The sequence below is a fragment of the Argopecten irradians genome, chromosome 11, assembly GCF_041381155.1.
Source record: "Argopecten irradians isolate NY chromosome 11, Ai_NY, whole genome shotgun sequence".
NCBI lineage: Eukaryota > Metazoa > Mollusca > Bivalvia > Pectinida > Pectinidae > Argopecten > Argopecten irradians.
The window spans coordinates 20,714,983-20,742,808 of record NC_091144.1 but is presented as its reverse complement, the minus strand read 5'-3'; the positions used below and the strand labels follow the sequence as shown (position 1 = coordinate 20,742,808).

Below are 27,826 nucleotides of genomic sequence, written 5' to 3'. Positions count from 1 at the left end.
GAATGAAGTGAGCTAAGCTTACTGACGATGTGTTATATAAATGTATACTCTAGATACTGAAACAGAATGAAGTGAGCTAAGCTTACTGACAATGTGTTAGATAAATGTATACTCTAGATACTGAAACAGAATGAAGTGAGCTAAGCTTACTGACAATGTGTTAGATAAATGTATACTCTAGATACTGAATACTGAAGTGAGCTAAGCTTACTGACAATGTGTTAGATAAATGTATACTCTAAACCTGAAACAGAATGAAGTGAGCTAAGCTTACTGACAACTGTGTTAGATAAATGTATACTCTAAACACTGAAACAGAATGAAGTGAGCTAAGCTTACTGACAAATGTGTTAGATAAATGTATACCCTAGATACTGAAACAGAATGAAGTGAGCTAAGCTTACTGACAAATGTGTAAGATAAATTTATACCCTAGATACTGAAACAGAATGAAGTGAGCTAAGCTTACTGACAATGTGTTAGATAAATGTATATCCTAGTCACTGAAACAGAATGAATTGAGCTATGCTTACTGACAATGTGTTAGATAAATTTATACCCTAGTCACTGAAACAGAATGAAGTGAGCTGAGCTTACTGACGATGTGTTAGATAAATCTTAAGTTTAGTTGTTGGTTTTTTGTTTACATAACATTAACAGCCAGGTTCACTTTAAAGATGTTCCTGGTTTAGGAGATGAAGGACAATAGGAGTACCCAGAGAAAAACCACCAAATTGTAGTCAATTCCTGGTAACTGCCATATAGGTTTCAGCCCTACCCTGAGGTGGAGGGCTAGAAAAACCACCAAGTTATTATAAGTTCCTGGTAACTGCCATATAAGTAAGGGTGATCGGGTGGTGTAGTGGTTAAGCGACTCGCCTTTCACCTAGCCAGCCGGGGTTCGATCCACGGAACGGATGTGAAAAGGTTAGAGGTCACCTACCCGATCACGTTAGTTTTCTCTGGGCACTCCCGTTTCCTCCCACTTTAAGATGCCTCCCACACGTACATACGGACCATCGGGAGAGTGATTTGCATAAGATGTATAACTTGTTTCGTAATTGATGTAAAATAAATAAAGTTTATACCCTGAGATGGAAGGCTAATACATGTAGTTTTATGCTGAAACATTACGAAACCATTAAAACAAAGATTAGACAATGCTCCCATCACAAAACTTAATGACAATGTTATGACTAAAATATAATCACCTTTTTATGGAGCATAGTACAGTAACAGTAAATGGTTTACTTACGACTAGAATAGATGAGATATTTGCCCGAGTTGGAGACAGTTATACAATGAGCTTCGTGAGGAAATTCCAGCGGAGACGCTGTTTTTGTCAGGAACAGCTGGTCATGGCCTTTGGAGTCCTTCAGATGCATGTATCTAAAATTCATAGAAATTCACAATTTTAAAGGGACAATTAAAGAGAACATAACCAGTTCTAATGGAAATTAGATCAGTCGGTTTTACTGTGATACGTCAGAAAAGCCCATGGTGGCAAAATGCGTGTGGAGTGTTCAAGCTTACTCGCTGTTTGCCATTACACATTGTGGTCGAACATCTTGTATGCCGAACCCTGTCCCTTGCTCGTAGAGTAACGCCTAATGTATGTACTTTTGTCTAAAATTGCTCAAATCATTCTGACAGTAATGTGTTTACCTTATTAGGTGAATTGTCTTGTCTAAAAAAATCACTTTATCACCTCCTCAGTGGTTATGTAGTTCATTTGTTTAACGTGGGTGACGTTGGCTCGGGTATGGGTACAGTGTACATATTTTACCTGCTGAATCGTATTGATTAACGGTTTATAATTACAACGATATATATTAAAATACTAAACAATGACTTGGAATTTGTCAATATTTTATGTTATATGTTTCATAAGAAATGTAGAACAATACATTTATGCCATATTTTGCTTCTTGGTTATGTAAAAGAATGAGCTGAGTGAATTGTCCCTTTAAGCACACACAAAATCCATTTGGTTTACAGTATAATACAGTACAGCAGAACAAGAGGTCCATAGGATTGACAGTTATATTGGAGAGATACATGTGATCAAACAAACAGTAGTCATTTTATTGATGACTATTACCAGTAATCCTTTTACCTTTTATTTCATGCATGGCCTTTACACTGAGTAAGATTTTACTAGCTTCACCACAAAAAAGTTGGAAGACTCAATCAATCCTTTTTGTATTTTATCTAACAATAACAGAATGTGAAGATGGGGAAGCTAAATTTCTCTTGATACATTCTATGTTAATAAACCTACTTTTTCCCAGCCAAGAATCTGACTGCCATGAAATCTCGCATCATTTTTGTCATAAACACACGGCTTCCTTTGTCAGCAAGGTCAAACATGTGTATGAAGGCGTGGTCAAATCTGGATGTGGGCGGAGTTAGAATAAACAGCTGGTTTCCTTCCTCTTGTAGGTACATCACATGTGACAGGTCACGTGACATTTCATCTGTAATTCAAGAAGACAATTTTTGTTGTAAATGACCATTCTTTATAAACTTCTTTGAAAATTGTGATTTAAATGCAAATATGAATTACAACTTTCTATAATTCAACATTAAGAACACATTGATAAGAAACCACTGGAACTATATTTAAAGATTTTAGTAGAAAGTTAGAAAATCATCAGAAAAAGACTTTAAAGAGATAGATTTGTATGTTTTTATCAGAAATTAGTACTTAAATGATGAAGATTGAATAATACAGAGGTATGTTTGTCAACAAAAATGGCAGGAAGAAGAATCTATAATACAATGTACCATATTTTCTTGATTATAAGTCACTATTTATTAGTGACTTATATGCAGACAAAAACTAAAATCAGAGGATGTTTAGAAACAAGAGGCCCAGAGGGCCTGTAACGCTCACATGGTTTGTAATGCCAAGTAATGTTCATAATACCAGTTCATTGTTTCTTTTCTGAAAAATGTGAATATTTACTTCCAATCCCCCTATTTGGTCACACTCTTTCTGCTTCAGGGGGTCAAAGCCAAAATTTATACAAATTCTGTTACCCTTCCGCCAAGGATGTTTCTAGGCCTAATTTGGTTTCAATCCATGCAGAACTCTATGACAAGTAGTGATTTAAAGGATTTACCTATATTTTCCCTATTGGGCCCCGCCCTCCTGCCCCGGAGGGTCAGAGCCATATTTATTCAAACTCTATTCCCCTTGCCCCATGGAGGTTTCGACCAAATTTGGTTACATTCCATGCAGAACTCTAGGACTAGTAGTTATTTAAAGGATTTACCTCTATTTCCCCAATTGGGCCCCGCCCCTCCTGCCCCCAAGAGGTCAAAGCCAAAATTTATACAAACTCTGTTCCGTTTCCCCCAAGGATGTTTCTGGCCAAATTTGGTTACAATCCATGCAGAACTTTAGGACAAGTAGCGATTTATAGGATTTGCCTCCATTTCCCTTATTGGGCCCTGCCCCTCCTGCTTCTGGAGGGTCAGAGCCAAAATTTATACAAACTCTGTTCCCCTTCCCCAAATGATGTTAGTAGCCAAATTTGGTCACAGTCCATGGAGAACTCTAGGACAAGTAGTGATTTAAAGGAAATGTTGACGGACAGACGACGGGTGATGGATGATGTGACAGTCATAGTTATTTTTAGCTGCCTTAGCATTGTCTTACATCGCAACAATCTCAGGAAATTTAATGCTCTGAGATGTATTTTAATGCCAGTACAAACTTTATAATTGGGAACTAGTTTAAGATGGACTAAGATGGGATAGTCATAATTACACAAAGACATTTTAAAGTGTCAACAAGAGCTGTTGGAGAACAGCAATGCTCGCCTATTCAGAAGAAGTTGATGTTCAAGTATTAACTATTTAAACATGGAAATATGACAAATTAAAAGACTCAAAAAACCCCTAAAGGGACCCAAATTGGTTGTATTATCACGTTCAGCATCCATACACATTAGGAAAATAAAATCATAAACATTTATGATGACTTAAGCTTAAACAATAGACAAAATAGAAACTTGCTCAAAAACTTTAACATGGAAATATGACAAATTAACAGACTCAAAAAAAACCTAAAGGGCCCCAAATTGGTTGTATTATCACGTTCAGCATCCAAACACATTAGGAAAATAAAATCATAAACATTTATGATGACTTACGCTTAAACAATTGACGAAACAGAAACTTGCTCAAAAACTTTAACGTGAAATGGGACGCCAACGCTGACGCCGACACCGGGGTGACAACATTAGCTCCCCCTATTCTTCGAATAGGCGAGCTAAAAATGGGACTAATTCAAGTACCATGTAATATCTGATAATGTTTGTGGGGGACTATTGTTTCTATTGGTGATGGAATGACGTCAAAGAATGATACTCCGAACTAACGGCATTTTAGAGGGAAGATTACAAAGTGTTAGGTTCCATCACCACAGGAGATACTCGTCCTGCATAAACGTTATCGGGTATCACATGGTACGTGAATTAGCCCCATTGAATGGAGTACCGGTAAACAGCAGTTATAATAATAAGACATTTGGGACTTACTTCCTGTTAAGAAGATCTCAATGTCAATAGTGACTTGAAGAACTGCCCCTGGTTCTGGCATACAGAAGGAGCGTGGTGACAGTACGGGGGTAGTTGTTGTTTTACACCAACTGTATGCTCCCTTGACTAGATTTTTTAACCATGTACTCTTTGTTGTATGATTACCAAGTCTGGCCATCAGCTGTGGACAAAAGAGGTTTAATGTCAGTTGACTTTTAAGTGTTTAAATTTTTGAAAATAGTATAATTATGATTATTCTGATATATCTGATTCTAATGAACTTTACACTTTCTGCAAACTGGACTACTTTCAGCTTCAACATTGAAGGGCAAATCAATTAACAGGTATAATTCATCTTGGAGCTATCGGCATAGAAACTTTCAATTCATTTCATTTTTCAAATTCATTGAAATCAAAGAGGATTTAAAGTTAAGGGCTCTGAAAACTTATTGTCTCTATATATGTGTGGTGTATTCACAAAGACGTAAATTTCAATAGGCAAACATTTTGATACCTACCTGAATCGGAAGATTGTTAGTATCTTTGCGGATCATGTTGATACCCATCAACAAAATCTCATGTACAAACATGATATCACGATATACTTCCTCATCGAGGTAACCATCAGTATCCATGGCAACCAGACAAAGATGGAGGTCCTCCACCAGGTTTGTGATACCTGCTGTTTTACATTTGGCATACAGGAAGTCGAAATCACAAGCCACAATGTTGCGGAAGACTTGGTATCGTTGAGATTTCACAAGATGGTAAGGCAGTTCTATAAGTTTCCGGGTGTTGTAGATGTTTGGGCAGTACTGAATTTGCTGTTCTGGTACTGAGCGGATTGAGTTTGGATAAGACGCTGTCTTCTTCTTGTACAACTTCAGAGCTTTCCTTTTCTTATACCAGACTCCTTGAAAAAAGTCTGCTAACAAGGCATGAATCTTGACTGCTCGTGGCTTAGAGAGGTACCTTTCTGCTGCAACCTGCAAAAGTTGAGAAAATATTGAGAAAAAAGGCAGATTGCAATACAAAACTATCGTATCTAAACTATTAATTGTTATGGCCACCCTGTCAGAAGCAAAACAAACAAAGTCTTTTTTTACCCTTTTAGTTCATGAGAAATCATGGTACTGTCATTGAGATGCAAAATAACTCAACTATGTAACTTCCAGTGTGAGGCAAGGTCATTCATCAAACAAACTTAACCCTGAAATCCTTCTGGTATACTAGTAATACAAGTCAAGAATCAGGCTCTTGGTCTCCTACCAGGGTATTGAAAATGATCGTACATACAAAACGGGGTCGGTGAATTCCACATTTTCATATAGCTGTGCACTCTGGCCCTACACCAGACATCTCTCTGTCATAGTGTCTAAATTTGGTGTCAGGGCCAGAGTATCTCAGGCTACATATCAAGATAATGCCACATGCAAATTTTACAACAATTTGATCTGTAGACAAACATGTTCATGGTAGATTGGACAGGCAACTTACAATTTCATCTAAATTGATACTTGAATATGTATGCATGAAACTTTTACTGTACCTCTGAGAGCTGTCGATGGTACCATGACAGAACGTTTGTATGACCAGACTTTCGTTCCACAAGGTAGTCCATAACATTGGAGAGAGCCCTTGTGAGAACTCCAGAGGGAAAACGGATATTCTCTGGGTCTGGAGGGAGATGGTATAAAAATGTGTCCTGTAGAACTTCATCATCAAGAGAGAGAATGTCCTCCAGTTCAGACAGAGACAAACCGTCACGGGCAGCAGACAGGTATCCTAGCAACAGGAAGGTAAGAGATAACAAAATACATATACATATACTTAAATAAAACAGATAAGTTAAAGCTATCTACAAAAAAAATACATAAATATATAACCTTTACATAATGTTTTTGGCAGATACACACTTATATTAATCTGTTGACCAGACTGTCGTCAGAATCATGAAAGAAATTTGATTTGCTGAGTATTGGGAAATGGTTAAGTCATATAAACCCTGAGAGCTGAATCACAAAAAATTTGCTTGCATAAGTAACCGACTATATAGTATCTCAGATATTTTGAACAGAATAATCTGATCATCTATCTATCAAACTCATTTTGAGAAGCATATACTGTAATAAGTAATTTCTGTACTTGTAATATATGCCAAGCAAATGATACAAGAAAGGAAAACAATATAAGAAAAACAATCAAAGTTCAAATGATTAATGCAAATAATTTCCAAGATACTTACCATATAAATGTGTGATAATGATCTCTCCATGTTCTTTCTCGATGGTTTGGAACAAACAAATGATGGCTTCCTTGATGTTGTTGCCGATAGTAACCTTTGACATCGGTGTCGAGGACTTCCACACTACTGCTTGATCTGACAATAACTTCACATACAAGGGCTTGCCCTCCTTAGCCGTTTTATCTAGCAGGTGGCGCCATTGAAGCTTTGTTAGCCGACGGCTTTTCCCCTTTAGAGTATTTTTTATCATGGATTCGGCAGTTTCCTGAGACACTGATGAAACGTTTACCATGCAGTGATGAGGTAGAAGTGTGCGAAGGTTTTCCAGACAGTCACTGTCACTAGTGATGGTAGATACAATCATATGAACATCAGGGGGCAATTTGAGGGGTAGCCAATGCATAGCACTCGCATGGTCGGTCGTCTGCAGCTGGTCAACTGAATCTAAAAGGATGAACAGCGGTTTGTCTTTGGTGTTGATCTGCCATAACAAAGACATGAGATACTTTGTTAGAAAGATGAAATCAGTTTCCATGTCCATATTTGTGGGGATCTTCACATTATAAAGCAACCAGATCTGAAAAGTGATGCCCATAAGTACGTCACGAATGGATGAAGAATTTGCTGACGTTCCCAAAAATCGTACGATTCTAACAGAATTGGGAAACCATTCTTTACTAAGTTCGACTATCTTTGCCATAACAGATGTTTTGCCTGAACCAGAATTCCCATGGACAACAATTGGTCTGCAGTATGTTTTGATCTGGGGCAGTTTGAGAAGTTCCTGCTTAGGATTCCGAGACGGATCATTCTCATGATCTAGGTCGATATCAGCATGATTATACACAATGCCAAGCTCTTTCAAATCTTCTTTGATCTGTTCATGTTCTTTTTGTATATATGTTAATGCATCCAAGTCTTTTTTAGAGATTTCTCCATCCATTGCTAGAGATGAATGAGATGAAGTTTCCATTTCATCACCACTATTTTCTTGGTCACTTTCACTTTCCTCCTGTACGTCTGGTACTGTATGAGTTACCAACATTTTCTGTCTTATTGTCTCCAGTAAGGCAGACCTTCCACAAAACACCTGACTCTTGTGTTTGGCGAAATGTAGATGTTGAAGAACTTCGCTGTAAATTTTTTCATTGATGCCAAAGTGTTTCCTTTCCTTCGTTTTCAGTGCCTTATCTATCATATTCATCATTTTCTTTTCAAAATCTTCACATATACTTTTTAGGTAGTCCATGTGGTCCTTGTTGCTTTTATCTACCCCTGATGGAGTCCTATGTGGGAATTATAAAAATTACTGCAAGTATATTACTGTAAGTATGGCTTAATCAATTTAACGTCCTATTAACAGCCTGGATCATTTAAGGACATGCCACGTTTATAAAGTGGAGAAAAGTTGGAGTACCCAAAGAAAAACCACCAACCATCAGTGAGTACCTGGCAACTGCCCCACATGGAATTAAAACTCACAACCCAGAGGTGGAAGACTTTTTGTAATATGTCGTGACATATCAACTACTCGGCCATCATGACACTGCATACAAAGTAATCTATGGCTATGATCTATTCTATGGAACAGTTGCCAGGTTCTGACCACAAGTCTGTGACTTTTCTACAGTAAATACATAACATTCAATAGCTATAATAGCTTTCAGTAAGACATAAAAAACCCAACAAATTCATCTCAAATTTTACAAGCACAAGCTAAAATTTTTTTACTCATTGTTTTGACCTTTGACCTTTCAAGGACCTATACAAATCATACATGATGTTCTCTAAGAAATCACTTTGAAAGGATCAATTTCAGTTGTACAATTACAATTGTCCTTATGGCTAACTATACTATGAAGAAAGAAAAAAACTTACCAATATATATTATACTTCTTCATTTGTTCTGGAGCTAACTTGGGAAGGACTTGTGTGAACTTGAGTCTCTCCCTCAATTCCATTGCTTCATCATCTACAGCACCGTCCACAAGGTCAGTATATCTCCCTGTTCAAATCAATATTAACTTACTCCAGTTCTTCAATTGATGAATATTTATCAATAATGAACAATCAGCCCCCAAATATTACCATCTGGGTTTTTTTACACTAAGAACAATGAAATTTAAGCAGATGATACCTTAATGCATAGTTTTTTGCAAATGAAATTTTTTAATCATTACTCGGAAAATTACAAATTAATTGCAATCTCATGACATTGTCCCTGGAAGCTGCTACATGTCCATATCAAATTAAGGAAGAAATATTCATAGTAGCTGAAGTCATATTGTAGGCAACAAAGGTAAAAAGGGCAGTTTATCTGAGTTGTTCTCTGATCAAACAATCATATGATTGTGTTCTCATTTATACTGATCTCACTCACTACAGAAACATGTACCACAAAACATGATGTTGTTATGTCTACATTAATTATCTGTACTATCATATGATTGTGTTCTCATTTATACTGATCTCACTCACTACAGCACCATGTACCACAAAAACAGGATGTTGTTATGTCTACATTAATTATCTGTACTATCATATGATTGTGTTCTCATTTATACTGATCTCACTCACTACAGCACCATGTACCACAAAACATGATGTTGTTATGTCTACATTAATTATCTGTACTATCATATGATTGTGTTCTCATTTATACTGATCTCACTACAGCACCCTGTACCACAAAACATGATGTTGTTATGTCTACATTAATTATCTGTACTATCATATGATTGTGTTCTCATTTATACTGATCTCACTCACTACAGCACCATGTACCACAAAACATGATGTTGTTATGTCTACATTAATTATCTGTACTATCATATGATTGTGTTCTCATTTATACTGATCTCACTACAGCACCATGTACCACAAAAACAGGATGTTGTTATGTCTACATTAATTATCTGTACCATCATATGATTGTGTTCTCATTTATACTGATCTCACTACAGCACCATGTACCACAAAAACAGGATGTTGTTATGTCTACATTAATTATCTGTACTATCATATGATTGTGTTCTCATTTATACCTGATCACTCACTACAGCACCATGTACCACAAAAACAGGATGTTGTTATGTCTACATTAATTATCTGTACTATCATATGATTGTGTTCTCATTTATACTGATCTCACTACAGCACCATGTACCACAAAAACAGGATGTTGTTATATCTACATTAATTATCTGTACTATCATATGATTGTGTTCTCATTTATACTGATCTCACTACAGCACCATGTACCACAAAAAACATGATGTTGTTATGTCTACATTAATTATCTATACTATCATATGATTGAGTTCTCATTTATACTGATCTCACTACAGCACCATGTACCACAAAAAACATGATGTTGTTATGTCTACATTAATTATCTGTACTATCATATGATTGTGTTCTCATTTATACTGATCTCACTACAGCACCATGTACTACAAAAACAGGATGTTGTTATGTCTACATTAATTATCTATACTATCATATGATTGTGTTCTCATTTATACTGATCTCACTACAGCACCATGTACCACAAAAACAGGATGTTGTTATGTCTACATTAATTATCTGTACTATCATATGATTGTGTTCTCATTTATACTGATCTCACTACAGCACCATGTACCACAAAAACAGGATGTTGTTATGTCTACATTAATTATCTGTACTATCATATGATTGTGTTCTCATTTATACTGATCTCACTACAGCACCATGTACCACAAAAACAGGATGTTGTTATGTCTACATTAACTATCTGTACCATCATATGATTGTGTTCTCATTTATACTGATCTCACTACAGCACCATGTACCACAAAAACAGGATGTTGTTATGTCTACATTAATTATCTGTACTATCATATGATTGTGTTCTCATTTATACTGATCTCACTCACTACAGCACCATGTACCACAAAAACAGGATGTTGTTATGTCTACATTAATTATCTGTACTATCATATGATTGTGTTCTCATTTATACTGATCTCACTACAGCACCATGTAACACAAAAAAAATGATGTTGTTATGTCTACATTAATTATCTGTACTATCATATGATTGTGTTCTCATTTATACTGATCTCACTCACTACAGCACCATGTACCACAAAAACAGGATGTTGTTATGTCTACATTAATTATCTGTACTATCATATGATTGTGTTCTCATTTATACTGATCTCACTCACTACAGCACCATGTACCACAAAAACAGGATGTTGTTATGTCTTCATTAATTATCTGTACTATCATATGATTGTGTTCTCATTTATACTGATCTCACTACAGCACCATGTACCACAAAAAACATGATGTTGTTATGTCTACATTAATTATCTGTACTATCATATGATTGTGTTCTCATTTATACTGATCTCACTACAGCACCATGTACCACAAAAACAGGATGTTGTTATGTCTACATTAATTATCTGTACTATCATATGATTGTGTTCTCATTTATACTGATCTCACTACAGCACCATGTACCACAAAAAACATGATGTTGTTATGTCTACATTAATTATCTGTACTATCATATGATTGTGTTCTCATTTATACTGATCTCACTACAGCACCATGTACCACAAAAACAGGATGTTGTTATGTCTACATTAATTATCTGTACTATCATATGATTGTGTTCTCATTTATACTGATCTCACTACAGCACCATGTACCACAAAAACAGGATGTTGTTATGTCTACATTAATTATCTGTACTATCATATGATTGTGTTCTCATTTATACTGATCTCACTACAGCACCATGTACCACAAAAAACAGGATGTTGTTATGTCTACATTAATTATCTGTACTATCATATGATTGTGTTCTCATTTATACTGATCTCACTACAGCACCATGTACCACAAAAACAGGATGTTGTTATGTCTACATTAATTATCTGTACTATCATATGATTGTGTTCTCATTTATACTGATCTCACTACAGCACCATGTACCACAAAAACAGGATGTTGTTATGTCTACATTAATTATCTGTACTATCATATGATTGTGTTCTCATTTATACTGATCTCACTACAGCACCATGTACCACAAAAACAGGATGTTGTTATGTCTACATTAATTATCTGTACTATCATATGATTGTGTTCTCATTTATACTGATCTCACTACAGCACCATGTACCACAAAAACAGGATGTTGTTATGTCTACATTAATTATCTGTACCATCATATGATTGTGTTCTCATTTATACTGATCTCACTACAGCACCATGTACCACAAAAAACATGATGTTGTTATGTCTACATTAATTATCTGTACTATCATATGATTGTGTTCTCATTTATACTGATCTCACTACAGCACCATGTACCACAAAAACAGGATGTTGTTATGTCTACATTAATTATCTGTACTATCATATGATTGTGTTCTCATTTATACTGATCTCACTACAGCACCATGTACCACAAAAACAGGATGTTGTTATGTCTACATTAATTATCTGTACTATCATATGATTGTGTTCTCATTTATACTGATCTCACTCACTACAGCACCATGTACCACAAAAACAGGATGTTGTTATGTCTACATTAATTATCTGTACTATCATATGATTGTGTTCTCATTTATACTGATCTCACTCACTACAGCACCATGTACCACAAAAACAGGATGTTGTTATGTCTACATTAATTATCTGTACTATCATATATTGTGTTCTCATTTATACTGATCTCACTACAGCACCATGTACCACAAAAACAATGATGTTGTTATGTCTACATTAATTATCTGTACTATCATATGATTGTGTTCTCATTTATACTGATCTCACTACAGCACCATGTACCACAAAAACAGGATGTTGTTATGTCTACATTAATTATCTGTACTATCATATGATTGTGTTCTCATTTATACTGATCTCACTACACAGCACCATGTACCACAAAAACATGGATGTTGTTATGTCTACATTAATTATCTGTACTATCATATGATTGTGTTCTCATTTATACTGATCTCACTCACTACAGCACCATGTACCACAAAAACAGGATGTTGTTATGTCTACATTAATTATCTGTACTATCATATGATTGTGTTCTCATTTATACTGATCTCACTACAGCACCATGTACCACAAAAAACATGATGTTGTTATGTCTACATTAATTATCTGTACTATCATATGATTGTGTTCTCATTGATACTGATCTCACTACAGCACATGTACCACAAAAACAGGATGTTGTTATGTCTACATTAATTATCTGTACTATCATAGCATTGTGTTCTCATTACTGATCTCACTACAAAATGTACCACAAAAACATGATGTTGTTATGTCTACATTAATTATCTGTACTATCATATGATTGTGTTCTCATTTATACTGATCTCACTACAGCACCATGTACCACAAAAACAGGATGTTGTTATGTTACATTAATTATCTGTACTACATTAATTATCTGTACTACAGCACCATACCACAAAAAAGGATGATTGTGTTCTCATTATCTGTACTCATATGATTGGTGTTCTCATTTATACTGATCTCACACAGCACCATGTACCACAAAAACAGGATGTTGTTATGTCTACATTAATTATCTGTACTATCATATGATTGTGTTCTCATTTATACTGATCTCACTACAGCACCATGTACCACAAAAACAGGATGTTGTTATGTCTACATTAATTATCTGTACTATCATATGATTGTGTTCTCATTTATACTGATCTCACTACAAGCACCATGTACCACAAAAAACAGGATGTTGTTATGTCTACATTAATTATCTGTACTATCATATGATTGTGTTCTCATTTATACTGATCTCACTACAGCACCATGTACCACAAAAACAGGATGTTGTTATGTCTACATTAATTATCTGTACTATCATATGATTGTGTTCTCATTTATACTGATCTCACTACAGCACCATGTACCACAAAAACAGGATGTTGTTATGTCTCTCATTAATTATCTGTACCATCATATGATTGTGTTCTCATTTATACTGATCTCACTACAGCACCATGTACCACAAAAACAGGATGTTGTTATGTCTACATTAATTATCTGTACTATCATATGATTGTGTTCTCATTTATACTGATCTCACTACAGCACCATGTACCACAAAAACATGATGTTGTTATGTCTACATTAATTATCTGTACTATCATATGATTGTGTTCTCATTTATACTGATCTCACTACAGCACCATGTACCACAAAAACAGGATGTTGTTATGTCTACATTAATTATCTGTACTATCATATGATTGTGTTCTCATTTATACTGATCTCACTCACTACAGCACCATGTACCACAAAAACAGGATGTTTGTTATGTCTACATTAATTATCTGTACTATCATATGATTGTGTTCTCATTTATACTGATCTCACTACAGCACCATGTACCACAAAAACAGGATGTTGTTATGTCTACATTAATTATCTGTACTATCATATGATTGTGTTCTCATTTTATACTGATCTCACTACAGCACCATGTACCACAAAAACAGGATGTTGTTATGTCTACATTAATTATCTGTACTATCATATGATTGTGTTCTCATTTATACTGATCTCACTACAGCACCATGTACCACAAAAACAGATGTTGTTATGTCTACATTAATTATCTGTACTATCATATGATTGTGTTCTCATTTATACTGATCTCACTACAGCACCATGTACCACAAAAACAGGATGTTGTTATGTCTACATTAATTATCTGTACTATCATATGATTGTGTTCTCATTTATACTGATCTCACTACAGCACCATGTACCACAAAAACATGATGTTGTTATGTCTTCATTAATTATCTGTACCATCATATGATTGTGTTCTCATTGATACTGATCTCACTACAGCACCATGTACCACAAAAACAGGATGTTGTTATGTCTACATTAATTATCTGTTACTATCATATGATTGTGTTCTCATTTATACTGATCTCACTACAGCACCATGTACCACAAAAACAGATGTTGTTATGTCTACATTAATTATCTGTACTATCATATGATTGTGTTCTCATTTATACTGATCTCACTACAGCACCATGTACCACAAAAACAGATGTTGTTATGTCTACATTAATTATCTGTACTTCATATGATTGTGTTCTCTTTATACTGAGATCTCACTCACCTTTTTGACCCCACAGGCCCCCGTGGGGTCAGCCACCAAAAATTTTGAATCCAAAACCTCCTATAAGGATGTAACCATTTGCATTTATGACCTCATCATGTTAAGTTTTGCAGGATATATGGAAATGACCACTTTGGACCCCCGCCCCTCAGGTCCCGGTGGGGTCGGCCCCCTATCATTCTACATTCCCACCTACAAGGATGCTAATTATCTGTACTATAGTTGCAGAGAAGTAAGTCGTTTATGTAGCCAAATTGTTTTGACCCCGTCACCCCATCATGTTCATTTTGGAATCCCCATCCCAATAAGGATGCTACATTGCATAATTGCTTAGTTTGCAGAGAATTACATTTAAAAGGAAATAGGCTGATTCATACAGCACCATGTACCATTTGCAAAAACATTATATGATGTTGTTATGTCTATATTTGTACATTAATTATCTTGAGGAAAGCTACTATCTATATGATTGTGTTCTCATTTATACTGATCTCACCCATATAAACGAACTACAGCACCATGTAACATGCTACAAAAGAAGTGCATATGATGTTGTTATGTCTATAGAGGGAATCAACCATTAATTATCTATCACTATGCCTATTGAAGAATGTTGTTCTCATTTTATACCCCTGATGGGTCACAACTCAGCACCATGTTTCAAGCCCCATCATTTTGTACATTTTAAGTTTAGTAGATAAGGTTGCTACAGTGTCTGTTTTTGAAATCCGACCAGCGGTTTTAGGAGAAGTAGAGAAGGAGATGTGTTGACGGGACGCCCGGAACGACGGACGATCTCGCCGGACGCGGACGCGTGCGGACGTCTGCATACCTTAGCAAAACCTCGTTCCCTTTGGGACCAGATGAGCTAAAAATGTTTGTTATATCTTCATTAATTATCTGTACTATCATATGATTGTGTTCTCATTTATACTGATCTCACTACAGCACCATGTACCACAAAAACAGGATGTTGTTATGTCTACATTAATTATCTGTACTATCATATGATTGTGTTTCTCATTTTATACTGATCTCACTCACTACAGCACCATGTACCCACAAAAACAGGATGTTGTTATGTCCTACATTAATTATCTGTACTATCATATGATTGTGTTCTCATTTATATACTGATCTCACTCACTACAGCACCATGTACCACAAAAACAATGATGTTGTTATGTCTACATTAATTATCTGTACTATCATATGATTGTGTTCTCATTTATACTGATCTCACTCACTACAGCACCATGTACCACAAAAACATGATGTTGTTATGTCTACATTAATTATCTGTACTATCATATGATTGTGTTCTCATTTATACTGATCTCACTCACAACAGCACCAATGTACCACAAAAACATGATGTTGTTATGTCTACATTAATTATCTGTACTATCATATGATTGTGTTCTCATTTATACTGATCTCACTACAGCACACATGTACCACAAAAACATGATGTTGTTATGTCTACATTAATTATCTGTACTATCATATGATTGTGTTCTCATTTATACTGATCTCACTACAGCACCATGTACCACAAAAACAGGATGTTGTTATGTCTACATTAATTATCTGTACTATCATATGATTGTGTTCTCATTTATACTGATCTCACTACAGCACCATGTACCACAAAAACAGGATGTTGTTATGTCTACATTAATTATCTGTACTATCATATGATTGTGTTCTCATTTATACTGATCTCACTCACTACAGCACCATGTACCACAAAAACAGGATGTTTGTTATGTCTACATTAATTATCTGTACTATCATATGATTGTGTTTCTCATTTATACTGATCTCACTACAGCACCATGTACCACAAAAACAGGATGTTGTTATGTCTACATTAATTATCTGTACTATCATATGATTGTGTTCTCATTGATACTGATCTCACTCACTACAGCACCATGTACCACAAAAACAGGATGTTGTTATGTCTACATTAATTATCTGTACTATCATATGATTGTGTTCTCATTTATACTGATCTCACTCACTACAGCACCATGTACCACAAAAACAGGATGTTGTTATGTCTACATTAATTATCTGTACTATCATATGATTGTGTTCTCATTTATACTGATCTCACTCACTACAGCACCATGTACCACAAAAACAGGATGTTGTTATGTCTACATTAATTATCTGTACTATCATATGATTGTGTTCTCATTTATACTGATCTCACTCACTACAGCACCATGTACCACAAAAACAGGATGTTGTTATGTCTACATTAATTATCTGTACTATCATATGATTGTGTTCTCATTTATACTGATCTCACTACAGCACCATGTACCACAAAAACAGGATGTTGTTATGTCTACATTAATTATCTGTACCATCATATGATTGTGTTCTCATTGATACTGATCTCACTACAGCACCATGTACCACAAAAACAGGATGTTGTTATGTCTACATTAATTATCTGTACTATCATATGATTGTGTTCTCATTTATACTGATCTCACTACAGCACCATGTACCACAAAAACAGGATGTTGTTATGTCTACATTACAAATCTCTCTTGAACAATGTACCACAAAACCATGTACAGGATGTTGTTATGTCTACATTAATTATCTGTACTATCATATGATTGTGTTCTCATTTATACTGATCTCACTCACTACAGCACCATGTACCACAACAAGAGGCCCAGAGGGCCTGTATCGCTCACCTGGTTTTTTGTTAGTAATTATCACAAGACTCTGACAATTAGAAAAATAAGCAAAATTGACTCCCAAAGTTTAATTTTGAATCACAACCATACAATGATGCTATTGATACCATACAAATATGCTATTCAATACATAGGTTCAGAGACAAAGTAATTTATATGAAAATAGTAGCCTAATTGACCTTTTTGACCTCGCATATCTTGCTGTTTAAGGCCCCGGGGGTAAGCCCTATCATTTGTACAATTTCAAATCCCAACCCTATAAGGATGCTACCATTGCATTATAAGTGCTCTTCCATTCTTAGTTGCAGAGAAGAAGTCGTTTATATAGAAATAGCTAAATTGACCCCTTTTGACCCCACCCTTCAGGCCCCCGGGGGGTCAGCACCATCATTTGCAAAATTTTGAATCCAAACCCTATAAGGATGTAACCATTGCATTATGAGCGCAATCCCATGTTAAGTTGCAGAGAAAAAGTCATTTATATGGAAATTGACCACTTTTGACCCCGCCCCTCAGGTCCCGGGGGGTCGGCCCTATCATTTGCTCAATTTGGAATCCCCAGCCTACAAGGATGCTACCATTGCATTATGGGTGCTATACCATGCTTAGTTGCAGAGAAGAAGTCGTTTATATGGAAATAGCCAAATTGACCCCTTTTGACCCCGCCCCTCAGGCCCCCGGGGGGTCAGCCCCATCATTTGCACAATTTTGAATCCCCACCCTATAAGGATGCTACCATTGCATAATGGGTGCTATACCATGCTTAGTTGCAGAGAAGTCATTTATATGGAAATAGCCAAATTGACAGCTTTTGACCCCGCCCCTCAGACCCCCGGGGGGTCAGCCCCATCATTTGCGCAATTTTGAATTCCCACCCTATAAGGATGCTACCATTGCATTATGGGTGCTATACCATGCTTAGTTTCAGAGAAGAAGTCGTTTATATGGAAATAGCCAAATTGGCCCCTTTTGACCCCGCCCCTCAGGCCCCCGGGGGGTCAGCCCCATTATTTGTACAATTTTGAATCCCCACCCTATAAGGATGCTACCATTGCATTATGGGTGCTATCCCATGCTTGGTTTCAGAGAAGAAGTTGTTTATATGGAAATAGCCAAATTGACCCCTTTTGACCCCGCCCCTCAGGCCCCCTGGGGGTCAGCCCCATTATTTGTACAATTTTGAATCCCCACCCTATAACGATACTACAATTGCATTATGAGTGCTATCTCATGCTTAGTTTCAGAGAAGAAGTCGTTTATATGGAAATAGCCAAATTGACCCCATTTGACCCCGCCCCTCAGGCCCCCGGGGGGTCAGCCCCATCATTTGTACAATTTTGAATCCCCACCCTATAAGGATGCTACCATTGCATTATGGGTGCTATCCCATGCTTGGTTTCAGAGAAGAAGTTGTTTATATGGAAATAGCCAAATTGACCCCTTTTGGCCCCGCCCCTCAGGCCCCCGGGGGGTCAGCCCCATCATTTGTACAATTTTAAGTTAGTAGCCCATAAGGATGCTACCAGTCAAATTTCGTTGAAATCCGACCAGCGGTTATGGAGAAGAAGTCGATTGTTGACGGACGCCGGACGACGGACGACGGACGCCGGACGCCGGACGCTGCGGTATACCATAAGCTCACCTCGGTCCTTTGGACCAGGTGAGCTAAAAACATGATGTTGTTATATCTTCATTAATTATCTGTACCATCATATGATTGTGTTCTCATTTATACTGATCTCACTACAGCACCATGTACCACAAAAACAGGATGTTGTTATGTCTACATTAATTATCTGTACTATCATATGATTGTGTTCTCATTTATACTGATCTCACTACAGCACCATGTACCACAAAAACAGGATGTTGTTATGTCTACATTAATTATCTGTACTATCATATGATTGTGTTCTCATTTATACTGATCTCACTACAGCACCATGTACCACAAAAACAATGATGTTGTTATGTCTACATTAATTATCTGTACTATCATATGATTGTGTTCTCATTTATACTGATCTCACTCACTACAGCACCATGTACCACAAAAACATGATGTTGTTATGTCTACATTAATTATCTGTACTATCATATGATTGTGTTCTCATTTATACTGATCTCACTCACTACAGCACCATGTACCACAAAAACATGATGTTGTTATGTCTACATTAATTATCTGTACTATCATATGATTGTGTTCTCATTTATACTGATCTCACTACAGCACCATGTACCACAAAAACATGATGTTGTTATGTCTATATTAATTATCTGTACTATCATATGATTGTGTTCTCATTTATACTGATCTCACTACAGCACCATGTACCACAAAAACATGATGTTGTTATGTCTACATTAATTATCTGTACTATCATATGATTGTGTTCTCATTTATACTGATCTCACTACAGCACCATGTACCACAAAAACAGGATGTTGTTATGTCTACATTAATTATCTGTACTATCATATGATTGTGTTCTCATTTATACTGATCTCACTACAGCACCATGTACCACAAAAACAGGATGTTGTTATGTCTACATTAATTATCTGTATTTAGTTGATCTGTTTAACAAGATTGCACTGTTCTAGCTGACATGATGTAGCTCTGAACAAAGGAAGATTTCTGAAAGATGATTGTCATGCCGGGAAAGGAGTGGAGGCAGGGTATGATTACAATGTATTTGTTCTAGCACTGCTCTAGACTTACATGCCAGTTTGTCCTGTATGTTGATATCCAGGAATGACCTGAAGTAACAGATCACTTTATCCTTCACTGACTCAGGTTGAAGTATGCCAGACGATATCTCCACTTCTGTCACTATGGAAAAATTAATGAGCATGTGTTTTAGTATTATTTTGGTGATTGTAAGATCGCTGGCTTTGATTATTTTGTTGTTTTATAACCATCAACACGATATCACAAAATGTTTCAAAAGTGTCTCGTCATGCTATATAACCTCTAACATTGTTGGAATAGTGTTAGTTGCAAGTAACAGAGCTCAGACAATCTTTTATCATTGAAATCACATTGACCTACTGTTGTTATTTGATACACTGCCCCACCTAGATGAACATATAAATCATTTGATATTTCAATTTTGGTGCCATATCTTACATACAAAAGTTGAAAAGGGCAAGAAAAAAAGAAAAAAGTAAAAGGTTTCTGGTGTGTTCATTGTGAGAATTTTATTTGAAATGTTCACGCATCATGTGCAATGCATACCTGAATAAAAGTACTTTTGTCTCGTTTCCTTGTTGATGAGGCGTTCGTCGTATGCCTGATTTGCCGCTGCCCGTAACATTTTGGTGAGTCTGCTGTCCACGCTAGCCCACTTTTCTCTATCCTGTCAACCATCATACATTATTGTTGAAAATCAGTACATCATCTGCTTTCAAAATGAGCTTGTCAACCAATAAACAAAAATGTTACCAATTAAATAACTGAAATTCCTTCTTTGCATATTAAGGAATTGTTTGACCTTTTGGGTGGGTATTGGTTGTGACTTCATGAATTTTTTAGCGTAACGCGATATTTTTAAGAGGAAACAACTTTAATATCCCTCACAATATAATATGCAAAGAGGGAATTGTACAGAGAAAAAAAATGCCTACACTTTGACGTTGCCTTTCAAACCCTTCCAAGTCGTTATCATAATTCGGGAGAATCTTGGTGATTGAGATGAGGTAGTATATTGCTGGTTCTGCGTTGTCGTCACGTTTGAACCACTGATCCATCAAACTGACATCGTGTCCTAATTTCATCGCAGTCTTCAGTAACAGCTTGTATTCTGTGGCCTCAATCTTACTTGGCATTGGACGGCTCCCATATTTGTCACCTAGGAATGCCTAAAACAGGATTATTAGACTCTCTTTCATATGTGGATGTGGATAGGAAGGATAAAAATAATCCATCCCGGAAGTCAGAAAATGTAGTCCTTTACTAAATCAAAATTTAAATGTAACAAAATTAAAGCAATTATGGTGGTATCCGGTATGTAAGACAACAAAACCATTCTTAACTGATTCCTACTAATACGCAAGAGATTGTACTGTATTTTACCTGCTAAAAGCCCCCTACCCTACAAATATTCATGTGTGTATTTTAAGGGGAGAGGCCTTATCATCGAATGTAGCATACAGTTTGTACTTACCAGCATGTAAGGCCCCCCGGAAATCCTTTTGGCCTTTTCCACCTCACCCAAGACTACTTCGTTGGTCGTGTGGTCAATTGAAGCTTCATCACGAACACCCCATCGCATGTCCACCAGCTGAGGATACAGAAATAATGGTGTTTGTACACATATTTATATTATATCATTGTATCTGTTACAGGAGAGGAGAAAATGTAGCGGCCAGACTGGGATTCAAACCTGGGACCTCTGACACTAACCAGATGCTAAGTTTGGTAGTGACCTATGTACGTACCTGGTCACTGATGGTCACCGTATTTGTGATACAGCCACATAGCATTATCATAGATATGAATTTCGGACTGCATAATGCATTAATAATGGTAAAACAATATATATGGATGAAATAGAATTTCAAAGAATCTGCAAATATTCCCCTATCAGGAGGGCACCCTCCAGATCAATGCAGGCCTTGTCTTACTTTATTTCCTTATAAGTCCCCACATCTAAGGAGGGGTGGTGGGAAGCCAGGGTGTCACCAATTCTACAAAGCATATGTTTCCTCTCCCCCACATGGTTCTCATCAATTCACCTCAAATTTATTCTTGAACCCATTACTTCGGTGATCATGATGTGATTTACGTCTATTTTCCCTACTGCACCCTAGGGTGATCCCCTTGTCCAAGACAGATATACAAAAGTATGCCTAATAGTGCTAATACTCACCTGAAATGTGAGGCCGTGCATGAAACAGAAGTCACGGATCTTAGGGATTGATTCCTTCAAAAGGTAGTTCCTTTCCTCTGTCATATCTACAACGGACAAGTGGAAAATATATATCAAAGCCATTCTCATTTATATCTACATCCAAACCATTGCTATTTATATCTACATCCAAAACCTATGTCATTTATATCTACACCAAACAAATGTCATTGATGTCAACATCCAAACCAATGTCATTTATATTTACATCCTAACTAATGTCATTTATGTCAACATCCAAACCAATGTCATTTATATCTACTTCCCAACTAATGTCATTTATATCTACATCCAAAACCTATGTCATTTATATCTACATTTAAACCAATGTCATTTATATCTACATCCAAACAAATGTCATTATATATATGTATATATGTTTCTACTACAATGCACTACATAACTCTACCTAACATATACATATACTACCGGGTACTTTGTTCATGTAGTTTGAGTATTCATTAACATTTAATCTTTTAATTGTATATCGCTACATTAATGGTAGAGCCCTTGCTAACACACAGCGCACATGCACATGTCAATGTCATGCCATAAAGAGATATTTTGGTTCGAGAAAATAGCAATTCATTGCTTACTGATCCGGAGCGAGGTAAAATGTAAATATTTACCCGTGAACGTCGAACTCGAGAAAACACGGATGATGGACGACTCCATGGGCGGAAGATCGTCCTGGATGCATCCTTCATAGATGTTTCTTTGTCTGGTCGTCATTTTAGGTTGTCCTTCGACCGTATAACCTCACGTGTAGTTCCATTTTACCGAACCACAATCACACACAATGTAGGTCGCTGTTTTTAAAAGCGTCCATAGCTACTAGCACTCACTGTAAACACCACGCTTCGATGATCATACGTGGCGCCAAGTACAAATGATCTTAATCGATAAATCGAAGTACTGAAAGTACTAACATCGGATTTTCGGGGCTCAAGTCGTAGGGCATTTCAATCATACATGTCTATATGAACATGTATACATGAAAGCTACGTAAAATTCACCCCTGGACCACCAGATTATCTCATAAAAGAACTCAAGAGGCTTTTCAAAAGAAGAAGAAAATATACCAACATCATAAGGATTCGATCATGACCTCGATACTCCACGGGTTACCATACCAGTGGCGTAGGAAGATGAAACGTCATGGGGGGCAAAGGTCCTCAATATTCTGTAACCCCCCCCCCCCCCCCCCCCCCGCCACACCTACAGGAGGAGATTAATTCAACTCCCAACCATATAATACATGCTTAATGTACATTTTTCATATATCACTAAATTTAATCCTTGTACACATTTATAGACAGAGGGGTCGGTAAAAGGAAATTAACGAATACGCAAATTGGCCAAATTAGCGTGTGAGCGTCGAAGGCGCCATCCTCGATATTCCAGGGGTTCCGATCACTTACAATCTCTACACCCCTGGACTATCTCAAAGTGAAATTGAAGGCAGCTCAGCTGAAAACATTTGACCAATCACAGGCTTGCAAAGATTTCCTTTGAATACTACAGAGAGAGCGACGCCAAACATCAAAGCCACACAGTCAACCACAGTGTACCGTTATACGGCTCTTTTGATGTACATCAAATGACTAAATTACCTGTTCTATTCTGTTGCCTCCAGTTTTACTATGAGATAGTCCAGGGGTGTAGAGATCGTAAGTGATCGGAAACCCTGGAGTATCGAGGATGCGAAGGCGCGAGATTTTGGTGTTTTACAAGGGTCTGAGGGTGACCCCGGGATGAGTTTTTTTATGTATTTTGATGATTTTGCGATCGCCCGAAAGCGCGAGATTTTGGTGTTACGGGGGTCCGGAGGTCTCCCCCGCGAAAAAATTGCGATTTAGAATGGCTTAGATGAGTTTTACGATGCATTTGATGAATTTGCGAGCGGCCAAAGGCGCGAGAATTTGGTGTTAGGGGGGTCCGGGGGTTTGTTTGTTTGTTTGTTTGTTTGATTAATTAACGTCCTATTAACAGCTATGGTCATGTAAGGACAGCCTCCCATGCTTGCGGTGTGCTGCGTGTATGTTGTGCGAGGTGTGTGTTTTGGGAGACTGCAGTATATTCATGTTGTGTCTTCTTGTATAGTGGAACTTTTGCCCTTTTTATAGTGCTATATCACTGAAGCATGCCGCCGAAGACACCAAGCAACACACCCCACCTGGTCACATTATACTGACAACAGGCGAACCAGTCGTCCCACTCCCTGTATGCTGAGCGCTAAGCAGGAGCAGAAACTACCACTTTTATAGACTTTGGTGTGTCTCGGCCAGGGGACAGAACCCAGAGCCTTCCTCACAGGGGCGAACGCTCAACTCAAGGCCAAAAGTGAGGCGATGCCAAGGGAGGCATTAGGAAAGTTAAAGTCAGTTAGGAAGAAGAGAAAAGATAAGATCCTAAATTTAGTCGCCTTTTACCATCATGCAATAGGGGCAGCAGGTACAATTCTAACGCCCTACCTGCAGGGCCAGGTTCGGGGGGTCCCCCCCCCCCCCCCCCCCCCCCCCGGGAAAAAAATACGATTTAGAATGGCTGAGATGAGTTTTACGATGTATTTTAATGAATATAAAGCGTTCTTAACAAGGTAATTTTTCGATTTAAAGCTACCTGCATTTAGAAATGATAACTGTGTCGTCATAACATTATGCAACCCTACTCGATCTGAATACGCCGGCTTCACACCATCGGCACATTGTTGTGTAACATAAAAAATGAATTAATTGTCTCGCTAAGACATAAACAAATTGTTCCTTTAAGAGACTTTTTTTAAATAGTACATAGAGTCAATCCCTTGATGGACATTTTTAGTCTAGTTTGTGTGTATTGAATTTTTACTATTTAAGGTTTGACATTATGTGCTTGAACGTTTTAGGAAATGCGCCGCGCAGCGGAAAATTTTCTAGAATGAAGTACGAAAATGTGCAGGAGGACCTTTTTTTCTTTCAAATAAGTATTTTTAGAAAATTTCAGTCGGCGAAAATGGGGGGGGGGGGGGGGCAAAAAGACATGTTTGCCCCCGCTTCCTACGCCCCTGCATACCGCTGACGTTAATCCACCCTGGACTATCTCATAGCAAAACTGGAGACAGTTCAGGAGAAAAAAATACTGGCAAATCACAGGCCTGCAGAGACTATATACCATGATAGGACTTTTTGCAATCAAATTTCGCTCTATGGTGGGAGCCAAGGGTGCATCTCAAAAGAATACGTACTTTCTTTCCCGCTACTGGTTTTATTTTGTGTTATGTCCCAATTGCCTTCATTTAATGACGTGCCATATATGCGGTGAAACCGAAGAAAAACACCAGTACTAGGCAACTGCCCCACATAGGTTTCGAACTCGCAACTTAAATATTTCCAATTGCAAGTGGAATTGTATTTTAATAAAAATAGCCGCTCGGCCATCGCGTTGCACTTGACTTGTAAGTACACATTCGCCGAAAAAACTATAAAATTTTGTGGTGTATTATGTATATAATAATGACAGCGAGGAATTATGTAAAAGAGCTTGAAACTACGACAAAAATAATTCGCTTTATAAAATTGGCACATTGGACAGTATTGCAATGTTATATACTAGTATGCATAGGCAATCAAACAACTTCCATATCAACTGTTTTATTATTTATTCTAATTCAACATCAGCATACAGTTACCATGAAATAAAAAATACATGTATATATATACACACGTACATATTGTATATCTAATTAGTTTTAATCTTTTCACAGTTTTAATCTTTTCACAAGAGGAATCAACATTAATATCAAAAGTTCTTCGTCCTTTGGTCCACAAGATAGCTCTACTCCGGTCTTGAATGAACTTTGTTCCTCTGCTTGTTGACAAGTTTCCGTAGAATCTTGCGTGGTCTGAATTTTCTTGGTTTCACAAACTGCCCAGTAGATGCATGAGAGTTGTGGTCTAAATCTTCTTTTTTACTGGTAGGGATGTCCATTTCTGTAGCAGTTTTCTGTGGATAATAGTTTGGTTGACAAAAGGACACATTGCTTAAGGTCTGTTCGTCCCATTTGTCCACCACAGTGGTAAGGAAGTTCAGTTTACATTGCTCGAATCCTCTCCGTGCGCGGAAGAGTTCCTCTGGGCATTTCCGTGGCTTAAATCCGTCAATATTGTCAAGCAAGATCAGTGGCGCCACCTTACAGCTGTAAATCTTCTGAGATACGTTGAGTGACATTCCGAAACAAAGTGAAATGATTGATTTTAGTGAGAGATAAAAAGCGTGCAGTGAATCCGTCTGACAGTATCCAAGATAAAGTATATATGACGTCACAATGAATATGATGTCATAATCTAACCTAGATGCATTCCGACGATCAAGTTATGCAGTATGATTGCTCGAGCCATGGGATCAAGATTCTTACAAATGTTTAAAGATTTACTTAATATTTTGGGTGGTAACCATTGCTATTTTTATAACAACAACAAAAATTAATTTGATGCCCTATGTTTCATTAAAATGGCCGCTTGTAGGCCTCATGTTCTTATAACCTAGTCTATTGCACGAATCGCATATTGTATAGCCTATTGATAATGACAAATTAATACCCAGTTCGAACGGCCGGGAGAAAGGATATTAACAATTCTATTTAGGATGAAAGGCTAAGAAGGTTGAAGTTGAGAGAAATAACTTTACAATTCTTTAATGTCACATTTATATGTCATACACAATTTTAATTACAATAAAAAGAAAGAGCTGTATCTATAATGAGAGAGCTTATTTGTACACAAGACGTCGGGGTTGAAACAATGAGAATTCCCGATATCAGAAATTTAATTCCAATACAGTAAATTTTAATTCCGATATCGGAATTAATAGAATAATAAGTAACTTGGCTTGCCGTGAAATTTAGTGAAAAATAAATCAGCGGTAGTTAAGATGATAAACCAATTAAATAATACACCATAGATACCAATATCCACCGAGAACTCAACCTGCGTCCATAATGTGTCAATCAGAGAAAATTAAATGTACAGTCGGTACCCAATGGTATACAGTCAGTACCATTGAGTATATAGTCGATACCATTGAGTATACAGTCGGTACCAATGGTATACAGTCGGTACCATTGGGAATACAGTCGGTACCAATGGGAATACAGTCGTTACCATTGGTAATACAGTCGGTACCATCGGGAATACAGTCGGTACCAATGATATACATTCGGTACC

General features: G+C 37.0%; 1 protein-coding gene across 2 annotated transcripts in view; it reads right to left on the bottom strand.

Moving 5' to 3' along the window:
- Window positions 1-23,765, bottom strand: part of LOC138334971 (uncharacterized) — a 36,178-nt gene extending 12,413 nt beyond the window's left edge. For both annotated transcript variants that reach the window (XR_011210213.1, XM_069283850.1), the window contains exons 1-13: window positions 23,252-23,765; window positions 22,584-22,669; window positions 21,879-21,995; window positions 21,340-21,573; window positions 20,951-21,071; window positions 20,435-20,545; window positions 8,671-8,797; window positions 6,793-8,078; window positions 6,097-6,332; window positions 5,066-5,533; window positions 4,548-4,728; window positions 2,282-2,477; window positions 1,256-1,389 (exon numbers count right to left, since the gene is read on the bottom strand). Coding sequence is in view for 1 of the 2 variants with exons in the window: in XM_069283850.1 (XP_069139951.1) it covers window positions 1,256-1,389; window positions 2,282-2,477; window positions 4,548-4,728; window positions 5,066-5,533; window positions 6,097-6,332; window positions 6,793-8,078; window positions 8,671-8,797; window positions 20,435-20,545; window positions 20,951-21,071; window positions 21,340-21,573; window positions 21,879-21,995; window positions 22,584-22,669; window positions 23,252-23,354 (3,400 nt within the window). In the remaining variant the exon portion in view is untranslated. The remainder of the gene's footprint in view (window positions 1-1,255; window positions 1,390-2,281; window positions 2,478-4,547; window positions 4,729-5,065; window positions 5,534-6,096; window positions 6,333-6,792; window positions 8,079-8,670; window positions 8,798-20,434; window positions 20,546-20,950; window positions 21,072-21,339; window positions 21,574-21,878; window positions 21,996-22,583; window positions 22,670-23,251) is intronic.
- Between the last annotated feature and the right edge of the window lie 4,061 nt (window positions 23,766-27,826).